The 17,569-nt window shown below is 47.9% G+C and overlaps 1 protein-coding gene across 2 annotated transcripts in view; it reads left to right on the top strand.

Annotated features, from left to right (window-relative positions):
* LOC102087515 (collagen alpha-1(VII) chain) overlaps positions 1 to 17,569 on the top strand; it is a 120,510-nt gene that overhangs the window by 53,964 nt on the left and 48,977 nt on the right. For both annotated transcript variants that reach the window (XM_065049330.1, XM_065049331.1), the window contains 15 exons: positions 567 to 626; positions 1,522 to 1,557; positions 2,662 to 2,742; positions 3,380 to 3,424; positions 3,707 to 3,778; positions 4,322 to 4,357; positions 4,482 to 4,517; positions 5,905 to 5,946; positions 6,222 to 6,275; positions 7,620 to 7,658; positions 7,819 to 7,854; positions 9,392 to 9,499; positions 10,398 to 10,514; positions 11,946 to 12,074; positions 12,301 to 12,417. In XM_065049330.1, the coding sequence (XP_064905402.1) occupies positions 567 to 626; positions 1,522 to 1,557; positions 2,662 to 2,742; positions 3,380 to 3,424; positions 3,707 to 3,778; positions 4,322 to 4,357; positions 4,482 to 4,517; positions 5,905 to 5,946; positions 6,222 to 6,275; positions 7,620 to 7,658; positions 7,819 to 7,854; positions 9,392 to 9,499; positions 10,398 to 10,514; positions 11,946 to 12,074; positions 12,301 to 12,417 (1,008 nt within the window). The remainder of the gene's footprint in view (positions 1 to 566; positions 627 to 1,521; positions 1,558 to 2,661; positions 2,743 to 3,379; positions 3,425 to 3,706; positions 3,779 to 4,321; positions 4,358 to 4,481; positions 4,518 to 5,904; positions 5,947 to 6,221; positions 6,276 to 7,619; positions 7,659 to 7,818; positions 7,855 to 9,391; positions 9,500 to 10,397; positions 10,515 to 11,945; positions 12,075 to 12,300; positions 12,418 to 17,569) is intronic.

Genomic DNA, 17,569 nt, shown 5'->3' on the forward strand with positions numbered 1-17,569 from the left:
CTCAACATGAGGAAGAAATTTGTTACACTGAGGGTGGTGAGAGCCTGGCCCAGGTTGGGCAGAGAGGTGGTGGATGAACCATCCCTGGAGACATCCCAGGCCAGGCTGGACGGGGCTCTGAGCAACCTGAGCTGCTGAAGATGTCCCTGATCATGGCCGGGGGGGAACTGGATGAGCTTGGAATGTCCCTTCCGACCCAAACTACTCTATGATTCTGTGTTTTCAAGAGTGAGATAATGAGTGGAGCAGGGTCATGCCACCGCAGCTGGTGCCTGGCAGTGGAAGAATTGTGGCCAGGATCTGTGAGGTTGGGAGGGGGAAACCGAGGCGTATCATGGGTTCCCCAAATAACACTATAGTGGAAGCTATCTCTCCACAATAGCATCTCTCAGAAGTGACAACGAGTGTTGTTAGGAGGGGAGAGGGACCATGTGGCAGCCATGAAGGACAAACTGGGAGGTAGTACCAGCACAGGGTTTAGCCCTAGCTGTGTCTCTGTAGAGTTGCAGAGAGGAAAATCTCCCCAGTTGTCACACTGAGACACGCATCATCATTGATTTTTGCAGGGAAGTCCAGGTTTCGGCATTCCTGGTCAACCTGGGCTAAAGGGAGACCCAGGCGATAGGGTGAGTGGGGCAATCTGCTGGGTGTGGAAAGGGGAGGACTAAGGAGACAAATCAGGAGGTTCAGAGACAAAATCTTTCTGTCACCTCTATGCATGTGAGTTTGTTGGCCTTCAGCCCTTAGGAAATTAATCCTGGGGTGGTGGCAAGGACCGGGGCTGTCACCCAGCGGTTAAAGATCCCATGGTGGTCTTGAGTGATGGGGTAGTTAGCACTGTCTTCCACACTCATGTGCAAAGGCGTTGGGCTCCTCCAAAATGCAGAGAGAAGATCACTCATGAGTCTGGAGAAAACACAGATGGTCAATGCTCAACTGGTAATTCTCCAAACAGCAAAGCCAAAGAAGCCCCGTTTCAAATAGCTTTGTGACCTGAATGTGGACTTGACCTTCATCTTCCTGACTTATATGTCTCAGAAGGTGCAAGCTTCTGGTAGTTCCCACATGAGTTCACTGATTTCTAGTAAGGGTTGGGTTGATGCCTTGGTGTTCCATCCCATGAGGATATTGAAAGTCCCTTTCATTTTAAACCAGCAAAAGCTTGCAAAACCCAACAGCTTGGGATTGGACTAGATGATCTTTTGAGGTCACTTCCAATCCCTAACATTCTGTGACTCTGTGAACTTCGAGGTTCCTACCCTTCTGTTCAAAGCTAGTCACCAAAGTATTGGTGGCTTCAGAAGTGGGGAAGCTGGATGCATCTAGACACTGTGTGCTCTTCTCTTAGGACACCATCTGTTTTCCCCTTCTCTGCACTTTTCTACACTGTTTCAGTCTAAGAGCAGCTTTTCAGCACTGAGTCTGGGGTTTACACCCTTTAGCTACAACAGAGGACCCTCACCTGAAATTATTCTACACGTATCATTCTTGCCATGCGACTAACAGTCTTTATTTCTGCAGGGAAATGTAGGTTTGTCTGGCAAACCAGGTCAAAAGGTGAGTCTATGCAGTGCTTGCAAAGCATAAAGCAATGTCTCACAACTGGTTTCTGTGTTACCCAAAGCATCTCGAGTCAGTGGGGTTCTATCTTTGCCGTGGGGCTTAGTGTCAAAACATAGGGAGTGTTCAAAAGCTGACAGGTCTGAACAAATTCTGCTTTGCTGGAGTCTCTGTATGACACACAGAGCCCTGCATTGGATAAATAAATGCTTTTGCATCTTTAACGAGGCTTTAAAAAAAATCTGTAAATGCTGGCTTGTAGCAAAGGTTCAAAACTGGTCAAGAGAGGTCTGGAAAACACCCCAAACATGGTGTTCATTCAGTGAATCTGTCTTGCTGTGTACATTGCTCAGTGTTGCTCCTCAGGCTTGGCTGAAGGAGCATATGGATTTGGGAATTGTTACAGCACAATACAGAGCCCAGTGCATGGAATATTTAGGCTGGGTAAACTTCATGGGCATGGAGAAATTGGTTGTCAAAAGAGATAAATGAGATGCATCCAAGGCAGGGTGTGTTAACAAGACATGTTAATGCAGTTGCAAAGTGGAGAAGGCAGCAAGAGGTATTTTGGTTTGGGAGAAGGCATGGTAAGGTGGTTGAGTGATGAGGAAGGTCTCTGTTGTACAAACCCCAAGCAGAGCAGATGCGTAAGTGCCCATGTGTGAGAGCTCAACTGATTTCACATGGGAACAGGCATTAAAACATGGAGGGGAAACTGACGCTGTGTCCACACCCCTCTCTCAAGACTGGACCCGTGTCCTGGGTCTCCACTAATGGGCCACCATATTTGAATTGCAAAGCTTCCTCAGAAGAGTCTGTCCTGCCGTGTCTGCCAAGGCTGATGGTGGAGTCTGGTTGGAATACATTAGAGATGGAATGACTACAGTAGAGAGGGATGCTCTCCAGCCTTGCCTGCTAAGCTAATACTATAAGCACAGCCCTTCCTAGAGCAGGGTAGATGCTCTGAGCCCAAGCTTCAGCCAGGAAGCAATTGCATGGCTATGGGGCCTGGAACACTGTCTGAATATGCCCCGTAGTGTCTAAAATTTGAGGCCTATGAAATGCAAAAGAGGAATGTAACAACAGACTTGTTTTCTTTAGGGGGAGATAGGTCTGAAGGGAGAGAAAGGTGAACCAGGATTCCCTGGGAAACCAGGCGAGACCGGACTAAGAGGTAAAGATGTAAGTAGAAGCTAACGATCCAGTCAGATGGTCATGCTGGACATCTTGGTACACCACTCTGTACCAAGATAACAACTCCACGTTATGCCCTTGCAACAACAAGTGGTCAACAGACCAGGCTGCACAAATTACCTTTAATTAGGCGTGATGGTTTGCTCATTAAGGGATATATATCACAAAAATGATCCGAGGCTGGAACAGCTCTGCCGGGAAGACAGGCTGAGAGAGTTGTGGTGTTCAGCTGGAGAAGAGAAGCTCCGGGGAGACCTTATTGCAGCCTTTCTGTACTTAAAAGAGGCTGATAAGAAAGATGGGAACAGGCTTTTTGGCAGAGCCTGTTGCAACAGGACAAGGGGTGATGGTATTAACTAAAGGAAGGGAGATTCAGACTAGATATGATGAAGAAATATTTACAATGAGGGTAGTAAAACACTGGCCCAGGTTGCCCAGAGCTGAACCCTGCTCATTTTATTTCCAGTTTACTTGTCCTTAGGTTAGACAAAACTACGAAGAACCTTCTTCATCTTGCCCTTGGCTCTTCTTTCTGTTATTTTAGCTTTGGTTTTATCTTCTAAAGCTAAAGGCTGAAAAAGAAAGGACAAAAAAGGTTTTAGAAGTTCCTTCTCCTCTCTTTTAGGGAGAAGCTGGTGTCCCTGGAGAACCAGGAGAGAGAGGAATCAGGGTAATAATTGTTGTTATTACAATTTTCTGCCCAGGTGAGTGATGGGGCATCAAGGGAGGCTGCTCTGCTGCTGCCCAGGCATCCCTGGTTGGTGCAGGAGGGGAGAACTTCCTTCTCCAGCCCAACGAGAGTCCCCACTGAGAAATGTCCATGCACAAATATTTATTTTCTGAATGAAAAACAGTAGAGGGGTAGCATTTCTCTTGTTTATTTTACTTTTTTTGAGCTGCTGGATGTGCTCAAAAATAATTTCTGATTGCTTTTCCGAATCCTTTCTTACAGGGTCCACCTGGAGTCCCAGGACGACCTGGAGAGCAGGGGATAAAAGGCGACACAGGGCAACCTGGGAAGGATGTAAGACAGTCCCTAAAGGAGCAGTTGAGAGAGGGAGGACTTGAGAGAGTGCAATGCCAATCAAAGGAAAAAACAGATTATTTTTGGTCTTGCAGTCTGGGAGGCATGGGAAGCTCCCTCCCTCTTTCCTGGGGAGGGGGTCTCCTCTTCAAAAGGGACTATTAGAGCTGTTTCTCGCTTCTTTTTTTATTAGCTAGAGCACAAGTTAAATAGCAGAACTGTGCACTCAGGGTTTCTGAGTGTGCAAAACCTTCCCCAGCTCCACACTGCTTGAAATAAAATGTTTATCACTGTCTCAGTCTGGTGAGGAAGGGAAACAATGCGCTTATGTTCTGCCTGTTCTCCCTCCAATAACTTTATTATTAAATAACAGAGAACTCCTCCACAGGAGAGATGTTGAAGTCCAGATTTCATTAGCTCAGCTGCTTGAAGATGGGTCTGTTAGTCCATCAGATGCTGAGCTGGCAAGAAGTGGGGAGTCTGCTGAGAGCCCCCTCCCCTGCCATGGCTTGTTCTCATCCTCCCTCTCTCTCCCCCTCCTAGGGAATCACTGGAGAGAAGGGAGACAAGGGCGAATCTGTAGGTTTGCACATTCCCCTCTATAACCTTGCATGAGAGAGAGGCTGTTTGGGGACTAAAATGTTGAATTGCACCACTAATTATTTTCTGGGGGTTGGGGTGTGGTGGTGTTGTATCTTCATAGGGTGAGCCTGGGCTACCTGGGACTCCTGGAAGACTTGTGAGTAATGCGTAATTCTGTTGGTTTACATATTTTTTTTTTGGGGGGGGAAGAAATATATTGAGATCTTTCATGAATCCACGGTGCTATGGAGGACCCTTCACCAGAACGTATTGCTTGCAACAGTGCATGTTGTAGAGTAGATTTCACTCTTAACCTTATCAAAGGTGCAAAGCAGTGCAGCAGATATACGCATGAATCCCACCCCAGATAGCTTGTTATTGATGATGCAAAAAGATTGTGTCACAGAAAAAACTCAAAAGCTATCTATGAACCCACCTGATACTTTTAATCAATCAAGTACCTGTTGTGTAATCAAGGCATTTGGGCTCTTTCTATAGTCAAGACAGACAGATGGATGCCTTCTAGGAAAGGTTCTTAGATGGGGTGACTGATGCTCAGGACTCTCCTGTGCCTTTGCATGGAGTTTTCCTTCGGCTAAGAGGCCTAACATTAAGTTGTGTCAGATGAAAAGCGAGCAACTCAACCCAGGTTCATAAAAAATAAGGCTGAAATAGATTTTGAAAGGCCATTGAGGTCATCAGGAAGGTGTTCTGGTGCATTAATATGCAAGGAGGCATTTTTTCACCCCATGGGCTTCAGTGGAGGTAAAGCCACCCCAGTGCGAAACCAAACTACTGACAGCTATAGCCCCTTGTGAGAGCTGTGATAGAATTTATCTTCCATTCCTAGGGATAAGGCATTGGCAGGATCTGAGTAAGAGGCTCCTTCAAAGTGGGCAAAATGCTACCGACCACCTTCAGCAGTATTATTCCTGTACAAAACAGTGGTTTCTACCAACTTTGGAACTTGGACGAAGCCAGGAGCAAGGAGTCATTGCATCCTGGTGATGGACGCTTCTCTCCATATATCTCAGCTCCCTGTCAGTTTGTGTCCAAACTCTCTACAACTATGTGAAAGGAGGTTGGAACATGGAGGGTGCTGGTCTCTTCTCACAACTAGCAAGAGATAGGATGAGAGAAATGACTTCAAGTTGTGCCGAGGAGGTTGAGGTTGGATATTGGGAACAATTTCTTCACTGCAAGGGCTGTTGGGCATTGGAACAGGCTGCCCAGGGCAGTGGTAAAGTCACCATCCCTCGAGGAGTTTAAAAGACACATAGATGATGTTCTTAGGGTCATGGTTTAGTGACAATGTTGAGCTAATGGTTGGACTCAATGATCTTGAGGGTCTCTTCCAACCAAGATGACTCTACAATTCTCTGTGAGGTTTATATCTATGATTCTATGTCAAGTTTAGGTTTAAGTTGCTGACTCTGTGCTGATGGATAAGGGCTAACAGGGATGAAAGACACATGGAGGTGAGAGCTTTTATCAAAGACACCATCATTCACTTTTTGAGCAAGGTTTCTTCCATTTTTCTGCAGATGTCTTCTCTGGAGAACACCATCACCTTGAAAGGTGACAAGGTAGGATCTTCTTGCTGGTGAAGATGTGTGTTGAAGCTAAATATGTGATTATTTAAGCAGCAGATTTCAAGTGAAGAGCAGAGCTGCTCCAAATTTAACTTAATTATGTTGAATCCATGAGATAGTTAAAAGAAAAGGCTGGTTGGTCCATGTGGGAAAGATGTTGTTAGTCTGGGGCCAGTGTGTGAGAAATAATACAATGCATGATGAAACCAGCAACTCCATTGGGAATTTTAGAAGGGATGAAGAACTAACATATTCCTGCTGGCTTACAGGGGGATCGTGGAAAGAATGGTTTGAAAGGCGAAAGAGGTCCTCCAGGCCCAAAGGTATGTCCCGAATATGCAGAGGAATCTTTGTGTTGGTGTCATTGTGTTGGGCTGGCCAGAGGGGCAGATCACACATCTCAGATTTCTTCTGACCCTCCAAAAGATTGGATTTTCAAAGAAGTTTCTAAGCTGGGCTCGTAAACTTGTGGTCCCAGTGATGTTGTAGTCCTAGAACTTAATTAAGCAGATGCATGACATTTAGGGAGGAAGATGTGCGGGAGCCAGATGGAATAAATTTCTGAAGGGTTCAGGAATGTGTCCTCCCTTTTCCCCTTGCACGATGAAAAGCACATCAGAAAGTGATGGAAGGAGAAAAGATTTCGGATCCCACACACATCTAGAGATTTTTCGAGGTAGGACCAGCTCCTTGACTTAATGGAGAGGAAGACACTGCAGAAAGCAGCATCAGTGGGTACAGGTGGATCTCCTGTTTGGTACAAGATCCAGGTCTTTGCAAAGGCAAGGACTAATTCAGGTGACATGCATGGGCTGTGCCCATGTACCCCCTTCAGCTAGTGTGGTTCCTTTGCCCTGGCACACCTTGGCATGGAGGTACAGCAGCCTCAGGGCCTTCCTGGCACCCTTCATTCCACCGGAATCTGTCTATACAGAAACCAGATTTCAGTGAAATGAAGCCTGTCAGAGAGGCAGGTCATCCCCCACCTCAGCAGAGGTTTTTCACCCAACCACTGGACTTCCCAAGCCATTGCAGCTCATCCATCATTTCATCCACAATGGTGGCCCAGGATCACTGGCCTGGAGAGCCACACCACGCTGGGCAAGAAGAGACAGATAGCCTGTCCATGGGACTTGCTGTTGGGAGTCCAACCCATTGGACATATTTGACCAGGACTGTGTGTGGCAGTACGAAGGACTACCAGGACCACAGCCACCTCCAGAAGGGACCACCACCCATGGGGGCACCTTGACCATCCTCTTCCTTGCTGCTACCTCTGCACAGCCGCCACAGCATTGGTGGCACTGAGGGGCCCTCAGAAACCTTTTCTTCTTTATACAGTTTACATTGCCAAGAAATGGAGAGGGGGATGGTGCAAAGCTCTGGTCCAAATATCACTTTGATGATGGTCATGTCTGGCTCTGGTCCAGGCTTGTCCTATAAAATGAAACCAGCAACCGTATCTGATGGTGGAGGGAAGGAGTCTGTTGAGCAGGGTGGGATTCAGCCCCAATATCTGAGCTGATGGGCATTTATCTGGTGTCGCTTGGTGGGCTGGTAGCAGATTTAAGGGCCAGATACGTGACTCTTGCCCCTCCTCAGAGCTCCTCTTCCTTCCTTCATCAGGATAATGACTTAATTAATGAGTTGTTCTTGTTCATTTGAAGGGAGAACCCGGTCCACCAGGCAAAACAGTGGAAATGAAGGTAAATAAAACAAAAATTATAGAGCATATCTATGTTGGAAACACTTCCCTTTCTGCCTGGGGTTGGGGTGGCAGAGGGGACTCAAAGTGTGACCCCAGGCTTCGTCACCACCACCTGCTTCCTGGGCTGGAGAAGTTCTGACCCTTCTTTCCTCTTGCAGGATCTGGAGAGGCTTTTTGAAGCAAATGGTATCAAGGTGGGTAACGCTTTGACTTTCCTTCTGAGAAGGTGTTTGTAATTAAGCTTTTTCATCTATCCCTTCTGACAAGGTGTTTGTAATTAAGCTTTTTCATCTATTTCTTCTGGCCTTCTGGAGACTATGTGTGCTCCCTCAGGTCCAGAACTGGCACTCATTAGAAGGTAGGGTTATTAGATTTCCTTTTACAGCTTACCATGTGTATTCAATAGCTTCTTCGACGGCTTTTCTGCTGCTATATTATAGTGGGGGTGGTTTTGAGACCTGTGTGACATTGAGACTTGGCAAATACTCATTCAGAGCTTGGTGCTACCACCTGCTTTGGCTTGTACTTCAGCACTGGGTCTGCGCAGTCAGCATGAAGAGACCCACACAGAATCCTGGGTGCTCTGACCATGCTGTGTGTCCTGTTCAGCACAAAGTCCAGTTTGGGCTGATCCTCAGCTCATAACACAAATAATAGTGAATAGTCACTGCACAATACAGCACTGATAGACTGATGGCCTCCATCTGCACTCTCAAGGTGGCCATCAAGCTTAGGAAGAGTGATGAGGCTCAGCTTGTAGTATCTGCCAGGCAGGCAGGTGTAGTTGTGCTCGTTACCTTCAGCTCTGTTCTGTAAGCTGGTAGATGAAAGATTGGACACAAGTTGGGAACGTGCACTTGCAGCCCAGAAGACAATTGTATCCTGGGCTGCATCCCCAGCAGCGTGGGCAGCAGGTGGAGGGAGGGGATCCTGCAGTGCTGGTCCAGCTTTGGGTCCTCAGCACAGGACACACATGGACCTGCTGGAGACGGGCCACAGGAGCCACAGGAATGACCCGAAGCTGGAACAGCTCTGCTGGGAGGACAGGCTGAGAGAGCTGGGGTGTTCAGCTGGAGAAGAGAAGCTCCAAGGAGACCTTATTGCAACATTTCCAGACTTAAAAGGGGCTGATAAGAAAGATGGGGACAGACATTTGAGCAGGACCTGTTGCAATAGGACAAGGGATGATGGTTTTAAACTAAAAGAGGGGAGATTCAGGCTGGACATGGGTAAGGAATTTTTTACAGTGAGGGTGGTGAGAGCCTGGCCCAGGTTGGGCAGAGAGGTGGTGGATGAACCATCCCTGGAGACATCCCAGGCCAGGCTGGACAGGGCTCTGAGCAACCGGAGCTGGTGAAGATGTCCCTGCTCATGGCAGGGGGGGCACCGGATGACCTTGAAGGTCCCTTGAAGCCATAACTATTCTAAGCTCTGGAGATGTAACCAAGGGAGGTGAGGGACTGACTGATCTGGTCAAATGTGGGGGTTTTACTCAGAATGGGGAGACTCACCACGTAAGCACCACCAATCAGCTCCTAGATGCCCAAACCATAGACACCTATATTAATATTGGTCCTTGGCTGCTGGGACACATCACTTCACCAGGTTCCCTGTGAGCCCCACTGGAAATGCACCGACCATTGTTCAGGGGTGGCTGCACTTGCACTGTTGTGTGTCAGGAACAGGAGGGTGGCACTGGACTTCTTCCCTAATGGTCTCCACTGGTTGCAGCTGGCACTGCTGAGGGACCTCTCCAATGCGCTACTGCGGGACGGGCTGGACAGGCTGCTTTGGCAGCTGGGTGGCTCCAGGCCAAGCAAGACCTCCAGGAGAAAGCAGGTACCTCTACATGCTGCTGAGCACGGCCTGTGTATTGTCATCCATCATCCTCAGAGGGCAGACAGACCTGGAAGGAAATGAGAGACAGAAATGAGTCATTGAAGGCTTCAGGGTCACCTCTGTCGTCAAGCAGGTTGCGGTGACTTGCAGCCACTGTAAGAAACAATTAAGCTAGAAGAAGGTAATGGCTGATGGGATTGCAAAATACTCTTTTTTTTTTTTTTCAGTAGAAATAGGAATCAGTCAACCCATGTTGTTGATGGGGTAGCTAGAAGCCGTTCTCCAAAGCCATCAGCCTCTTTGTGCTCTTTGAGGGCTGGGGGTTGCTGGAGCGGTGGGTGTACAAGGGAAGCAAAGCAGCTGCAAGCATGAAAAGTGTAGATTGAGAAAACTAAAAAAAGAAATTATTGAAATGAGAAGCATGAGATAGTTTAGCTTGCACATTAGGAAGGATTTCTTTATTGGAAGGGTCATTGGGCATTGGAACAGGTTGCCCAGGGCAATGGTGGAGTCACCATCTCTGGAGGGGTTGAGCAGACACAGAGACAGGGACACGGATTAGTGTCAGGGGTGGGGTAGCAGTTGGACTTGATGATCTCGAGGGTCTTTTACAACCAAAATGATTCTATGATTCTAAGCGATCATGAGGGCAGCCTCAGAAGCAAAGAGGGGTCTCTGGGAAGCAGAATTAGCTTGGAAGGAAGGCTTGGAGGTGGCCAGCAGGGAATTTTTGACATTCCATTCTGGTTTGGGAAGGTCACCAGGTGGGACAGAGCATGCTGGAGAGATGGGGCCATGGGCAGAAATAACCCATCAGGATCCAACTCTTTGTATGTGTGGTTCCTGGGAGCTCAGGTTTGTCTCGGCCACATCAACTCACTGTTGTCTGATGTTGCAGGATTCGCTGGTGTTTGATACTTCTCGTGATGCCCTGGCCAACACTGAGATGACAGAAGCAGCACACGGCCTGAAGACGGAGCCTCAGTTTGTGCCAATGTCTGGAGGACTCCCTGAGGTGAAAATAACCAGCAGAATGGATGGAGTGTTGCTATGTAGATCTGTGCTCCGGTCAATCTGGTTTGCTGTAGCAATATTAAGAGATTGCTCACCCGACATGTAGCAGCTGTCTGTGAGCTCCCAGTCCATTCTCCAGTGATGAGAGATCCTCCTGATCCTTCTCCCTTCCTCTCCATCTTTCTTGCCTTCTGAGCAAAAACCAGCACAGGTTGGGCTGACTTCAAACCATCCTCATGCTGGTGATGTGTTGAACTTGCCCTGCAGCTTCTTACTTGGAGGCTGTAAAATAGATGGATCGCTCCTGCTCCAGCAGAGACAGATCCAATCCTGTTGTCAGGTTGGGTTGAGATTGCCCAAGAGAGGAGTCCCTGCCATGACTCCACAGTCCTTGTTTGCTTGAGGAACCAGACAAATTGCTAGAGACTATCTAGTCACTTGCATCCTTTGCAATTGCAAGTAACAGATAGCTTGTGTTACAGGAATTAGGAATTTGTTAGCAATGTTAAGGCTTAATTTCCATGCTGGACCCAAGTTCTAGTGTGATACAACACACCTCCAGGAATACCATCAAAGGGCTGTATCCAGATCACCTCTCATAGCTGCTGGAGGAGTCACAGATCTTAATTTGCCTGTACTAGACTGTTCTGATAAGGGATAGTCAAGGAAATGGTGCCTGCAGCTGTGGTGGGGCTTTTCTCATCCTCTTTTATTTTTTATGACAACCAAGAAGCGACTCATTCTCCATAAACTGGTCACTGGTTGGAACTGTTGTCTCTAACTGGAGCACAGGAGCAGTGGGGATGTTTGGAGCCAGCTCTTGATGATTTTATCTTCCTCTGTGGTTGGTTCAACAGTGACCCAGTTCCTCAGGTACTTAGACAAGGTGAGACAGGTTCATCAGCTCCAGGCTCTTGCTGTGATCTCAGATGAGACATTGCTTTTCTGGATCATTGCAACCTGGATGATAGCATTTTAGGGCTTTGAGAGGAGAGGGAGTGCTCAACAGTAGATGTGTTTGCACCAAGAGACATGAGCTGGATGTGTGCCAGCAGTGCTGGGGATTTGGGGTATGGAGACACCAAAACTGCCTCTGTTGGGCTTTGGGAGCTCAACCCAATCTGGCAGAAAGAGCTGAGGACCTCTCTGCTCATCTGGACCAGTCTGTCTCAGCTAGTCTTCGACCAGAGAGCTGGGAGTGGAGGGGTCAAAGCAGCCCTCTGACACACCAGGGATCCTTGCAGTCTGCCCCAACCCATACTTGTTGGCACTTCCCAAGTAAGGTACAAGAGAGGTCTTGGCACCTTGGGCCTCCAGCCTTGTCCTGCTGTCTCTGAGCATGCTATTGAATAAATGGCAGTGTTGATGAAGTAGGATATTGTGGGTGATGTCTTGAGTTACGAAAAGTAGTGACTTTCCTTGGTCTCCACAGGGTTCATCTGCTGGTGGTTCTGAACCTGAGTACCAGCCCCCAGGAAACCCTCCTGAGTACTTGGAGAAAACGTCGGAGGAAAGATGGAAGGAGAGAGACTCAAGAGGGACAAACACTTATCTCAGCAGTGTATGTAAATGCCCTTTAAAAGTTACTTTTAGTTACTTTTCAATTTGTGCTGATTTAATAGATGCAAAGCAGTTACATTTCTCAAAGCTTGATTGGACAAATCCTTGCAATTCTGTGAGTTTTGCCCCTTTTTTACTGAAGTGAATTTGTGTCAGGGCCCAGAGAAGGATCTTCCATTCTGGTAATTAGTAAGATTGTGTGGTCGCTCATCTACCACCCTCTGCAGAGCTTGGCAGTGTCCCCACCACCCCCAGAAGGTGACCTGCAAGGAAACCAGTGGATGGAGCTTCTTGAGTCCTTGGAGGAGAAGGTGGAAGGACAACCACAGCAGGACACCGGCCACGTATGTCTTCCCCAGCAGCGCTGGGCAGTAGACCAGTGTGGAGATAAGTGACAAACTGGGAGGGACTGGGAGGCAAATCTCTCACCCAGTGCTCCGAGTCCTGGGACGGCTCCTCTACAACCTCAGAGGAGACCACTGTTCAGATATGAGACCTGGGCAGGAGGCTGATGGCCAACCTTGTCCTCTGCATATGAGCAGGGAAGTGGGAACCCCCCAATGTCCTTGGCAAACATTTTGTTGGTTAATTTACCACTTCATTGGAAAAAAAGAAAAAGACAATCTCCTTCTAACTTGAATCCAGCTGGCCTCAGCACCTATCCTATTCTTTTGGGCCTGGTTGATGGAATAGTTGATGATTCCCAATACTTTTAAAAATCAGACCCCAGGCAGTGAATTGAATATATGCCCCCAACATGATATTTCCTTTTCCTTCTTACTTTTCACAGATGTCTCAGAATAGTCTACAGACCCTCAGGTTTCCTTGAACAGCATTAGTCTTTTAGACCCTGGTATGCACCACCCTGAGCCCAGCTCTGGAGTGCAGAGTCTGATTCCCTAAAAGAGGAGGATTTTAGGGTCTGAGCAGGAATTTGGGGGCTTTATCCTTTTTAAGGACTCACAGATGAGCAAATTGTAATGTAACAAACTTCTGTGAATCAGGTGAGCCAAGGTGACTGTCCCAGAGGAAACGTGATGCAGGGTAGCTTGCCTTACCTCTTCCTTCCAGGTCTGTAAGACTCTTGCCCCTTAAAAGCTGAAGTGGTTTGTTTCTACACTTCAGCTGAGGGACAGCAGCAAATAGAGAGGTCTCTTCCGTAGCCAGGAGCTAGAGCTGCTTGACAAGTGCATGTGTACACACCTCTAAGACACGTTATATCATTTTCAACAAAGTTGGAAGGTGCATCCAGGCTGGTAGCAGCAGCAATCACAGCTCAGCTGCAGGGCAATAAGTTGTGGTGTTGCTGCAGTGTGGTTGTCGGAGCCTTAACATCTCATTTCACTCTTTTTTCTTTTCCTGGCCTCTTGGGCATGCACCTTCTTCTAAGAGCCCAAACCATGCTCTGCTGCCTTGTACCAAACCCAGCACCCTGAGGTTGAACATCACCATAAGTGCACAGTCCAGCCCAGCTGGGAGACCCTAGCCCAACACTATGCATTGCATGACACAAGCCCCAGTGATGGAGAGAGGGAAAACGCATTAATCCAGTGCTGTTTTAATGTATTTGCATACCAAAGTGCTCCAATATGATGGAGAGAATGCTCTTCTTGAAAATGCTAAGAGACAAGATACCAACAGCCTTAAAAAGTGAACTGAAAAGTCCGTCAGATGATTGATTGCAGCTACAGGCTTGGTTACTGCAAGGAACAGTATTAACAAGGATATTTCTAGGAACAGCAATGAGGGAGTAGCTCAGAGTGGGGAGTTCCTGATGGAGGAAATCTCGCTCTGATTTAGGTGGTCTGCTGAACATTTGCTTCTGCTCTGCACTGTATCTGTCTGCTGGCTCTACAAATTAACACCACACTGAATCATGAAGCTGGAATGAGCATGGATGCAGCAGCCACGAGAGGGCTCCCAGCACAAAAACACACACACACAATACACACCTATGTAAATGTGTAAACTGCAGCTCTGGAGATGGTCGCCTGTGCCATGAGCATCCATCAGCTTGATTTCTCCTCCTGGATGCAGCGTTTCCCTTGGCTGAGCATGGTTAAGCTGGAGAGAGACCTGAAAGCACAGAGGATGGAGCCTCAAACCCCTCATTTTTTCTGGGATTGGGCTGCAGGACCCTGGCTGACATGGGAGCTTTATGGTGTCCTCTCAAAAGCAGGAAGAGCTCAGTACCATCCCTGGAGACATCTCAGGCCAGGCTGGGTGGGGCTCTGAGCAACCTGAGCTGGTGAAGATGTCTCTGCTCATGGCAGGGGTGGCACTGGACGAGTTTTAAAGGTCCCTTCCAACCCAAACTGTTCTATGATTCTGTTACTTGCACCCAGAGACTAAGAAATTATGGGGGTCCCAAGTCTATGGCTCAAATTGAAACTGTGGACGTCAGCCGTGCTGGATACTCTTTGTGAGCAAACTCCTCATGTGCCCCCGTGTGGAGTCATTTAATACATCAGACACATCACACACACAGCATCTTCTTCCTCAATGAAGTGGAAATGACCCCTATTTGTCCAGTGTCTGGGGACTCAGTGCATCCCTGTGCCCAGACACCATGGCCATGGCACTGGGAAGGAAATTGAATCATGTGGCCATGTCAAATGTGATTTTTGGGCAAAAAGGAGCGTGTTCTGAGTAATCAGAGGCATAAAGAATTGATTTAATCCCTGCATCTCAAGAACCAAAACCAGACATCTGTGTTCTTTTGGGGATGCCATTTTTTTCCCCCCAAGTCCAATGGGAAATGTAGATTAGAGCCACAGAACTGATTTGTAGGTGGCTTGCAGGCTCGTTTATCACAAGAGACCCAAGACTGGACATTTTTTACCCAAACTCAGGGTGCCTGAGATGACTTGATTTCTGCATCAAAGAGCTTTTCACAGGGAAGAGATACCAAATGTTAAAGGGCTCTTTAACCTTGTGGTGGAAGAAAGGAGAGCCAAAGGGAGGAGACTGAAGACTTATAATTCAAATGAGAAATAAGAGCTCAAGCTGATTAACCCCAGGAGCAGGTTGTAGGGAGATGGGATAAGGCAACGATTCCCTACCTGTCCCTGCCTGAGTTATTAGATCAGAAACAGCGCACAGGGGGCTGTGGGAAAGTTTGTGCTTTGGGTTTATTGAGATTATATGGTATCACGGAATCATTTTGCTTGGAAAAGACCTTTAAGATCATCATTGGGGCTGGTGTGCAAGAGCCCTATGGATTAGCGCATGCAATATCAGTGCCGTTCAACAGCAATGCTGCAATGAGGTGTCCAGCAATAATTATTGGTGTAGTCCTGCAACTCGGTATTGCCAGATGCTTTTTATGAATCCCAGCCTAGAGGGTTCCCCATCAAATTAAGAGCTGTTTGAAAGGAGGGTTGATAGCATCACCCTTCCTGCTCTCATGTCCCGTGATCCCCATTTTGGTAACGGCATTTGTAAAAGTGGAACAGCTGCCACAAGTTTTTTAGGGCACTTCAAACCCCCCAGCACAATGGGATCTGCACCTCAGGGCACTTTCCTCAGTTGCTTTTGGTGTAAAATCCCTTTTATCCTCAGAAGGAGGGTAAAGTGTGGTCCAAAGGTGAGGAGACAGGAGCAGCCCCTCTTTCCCTGCAGCTCCTCTGTTCTCTCATCCCCAGTGGCTCCAGCAGCCAAACCAAGCTCAGCGGAGGGCGATGCAAAGAGAGCAAAATAGAGCCGGTTGTTTTCCCGTCAGCAGCAGCTGTAATCAGGAATTTTACCTGTGAAAAGGTTCATGAGGCCCTAGAGAGAAGCAGTCCATAATAGCCCAGGAGCTTCATCTCGGAGGTGCAATTTCTGCCTGGCAGGAGTTAATGGGAGAAGTAAATTAACTGATATAAAGAGGCAGGATGAGCTCAGGTCCACGTGCCCATCAGGAGCAGTGGCCAGTTATTCTTTCGGTGGATGAGACACTTCTTTGGCATTACAGGACTACACTGGCTATTCCTGCCTCCTCTCTCTCCCAAATCTCCTGCAGTTAAGCTTACTCATTTTCACAGTTAATTCAAATAGACGCCTCTGATTTTCTCCATGTGAATAAACCCACAGTCATTTAATTTTCCCACCTGATATCACAGAATCACAGAATGTTAGGGACTGGAAGGGACCTCAAAAGATCATCTAGTCCAATCCCCCTGCCTGATATATTGTTGGCCTTTTCTATCTATGTCTTTTCTGTTACTCTTTCTTTGCAGGAATACTTTTCTAATTCTCCCCCTTTTATTTCCATTTTTCTCTTCCTGTCCTAATTTTATCTGTTCCTTTCCTCCTTTTCTTCCTTCACTCTTTTCCTTTCTTTTTTTTACGCTGCCATCAGTAAATCATTCCTTTAGAAAGCCACAACCTGTCTACTTTTCTTTGAGGTGCCTTATTGCTGGCATCTCAAAGTAGGAAAGTGCTAAAATTGCGAAGGAATTGCAGGATGAAGGAGAGTTATTACCCTCTGCAATTTCCCACCACCTCAGTAAATGGCAGCTTTATGAGACTGCATGCATATGGGTCACCTTCAAAACCTCAGCGAGGTCTTAGCAACCCATGGGCTCTCCTTGCCGCTGCCTTGTGACGCTATTTACATGTCTGCGAATTGAATATGGGCTTGTGCTGAAGAGCTGCGGTGTTGGGGAAGAGCAGCTGGAAAGTGTCCGATGGAAAAGGACCTGGGGGTGTTGGTGACAGCGGCTGAACATGAGCCAGCGTGTGCCCAGGTGGCCAAGAGGCCACCAGCATCCTGGCTGGGACCAGCACTGGTGTGGCCAGCAGGCCCAGGGCAGTGACCGTCCCTGTGCTGGGACCTGGGGAGGACAAACCGCCAATCCTGGGGGCAGTTTTGGGCCCCTCACGCCAAGAAAGGCCTTGAGGTACTGGAGTGAGTGGAGAGAAGGGAACGGAGCTGGTGAGGGGCTGGAGCACAAGTGTGATGGAGCGGCTGAGGGAGCTGGGGGGTTCAGCTGGAGAACAGGAGCTGAGGGGAGACCTTCTGATCTCTGAACTGCCTGAAAGGAGCTTGGAGCCAGGGGGGTCGGGCTCTGCTCCCCAGGAACAAGCGCCAGGAGCAGAGGAAACGGCCTCAAGTTGCACCAGGGGAGGTTGAGGTTGGATCTGGGAACAATTTCTTCCCCAAAGGGCTGTGGGGCATTGGAACAGGCTGCCCAGGGCAGTGCTGGAGTCACCAGCCCTGGAGGGTTGGACAGACGGACATGAGGTTCTCAGGGACATGGGGTAGTGTCAGTGTTGGGTTAATGGTTCAACTCAATGATCTTGAGAGTCTCTTCCAACCCAAATCATTCTATGACACTGTTTCTTTAGCTTGTCCTACAAACACCACCCAAGACGGGCACTCCACCACTCCCATGAGAAATCCATGCCAGCATATCACTGGCCTCTCTTTTATTCCTCCTGCTGCCACCCTCACCATCTTTCAGTAAATAATTTAAATTTGAATTGGACCAAAAGATTTTTTTTTTTTCCTTA

Source organism: Columba livia, chromosome 1 (genome assembly GCF_036013475.1).
Source record: "Columba livia isolate bColLiv1 breed racing homer chromosome 1, bColLiv1.pat.W.v2, whole genome shotgun sequence".
Lineage (NCBI taxonomy): Eukaryota > Metazoa > Chordata > Aves > Columbiformes > Columbidae > Columba > Columba livia.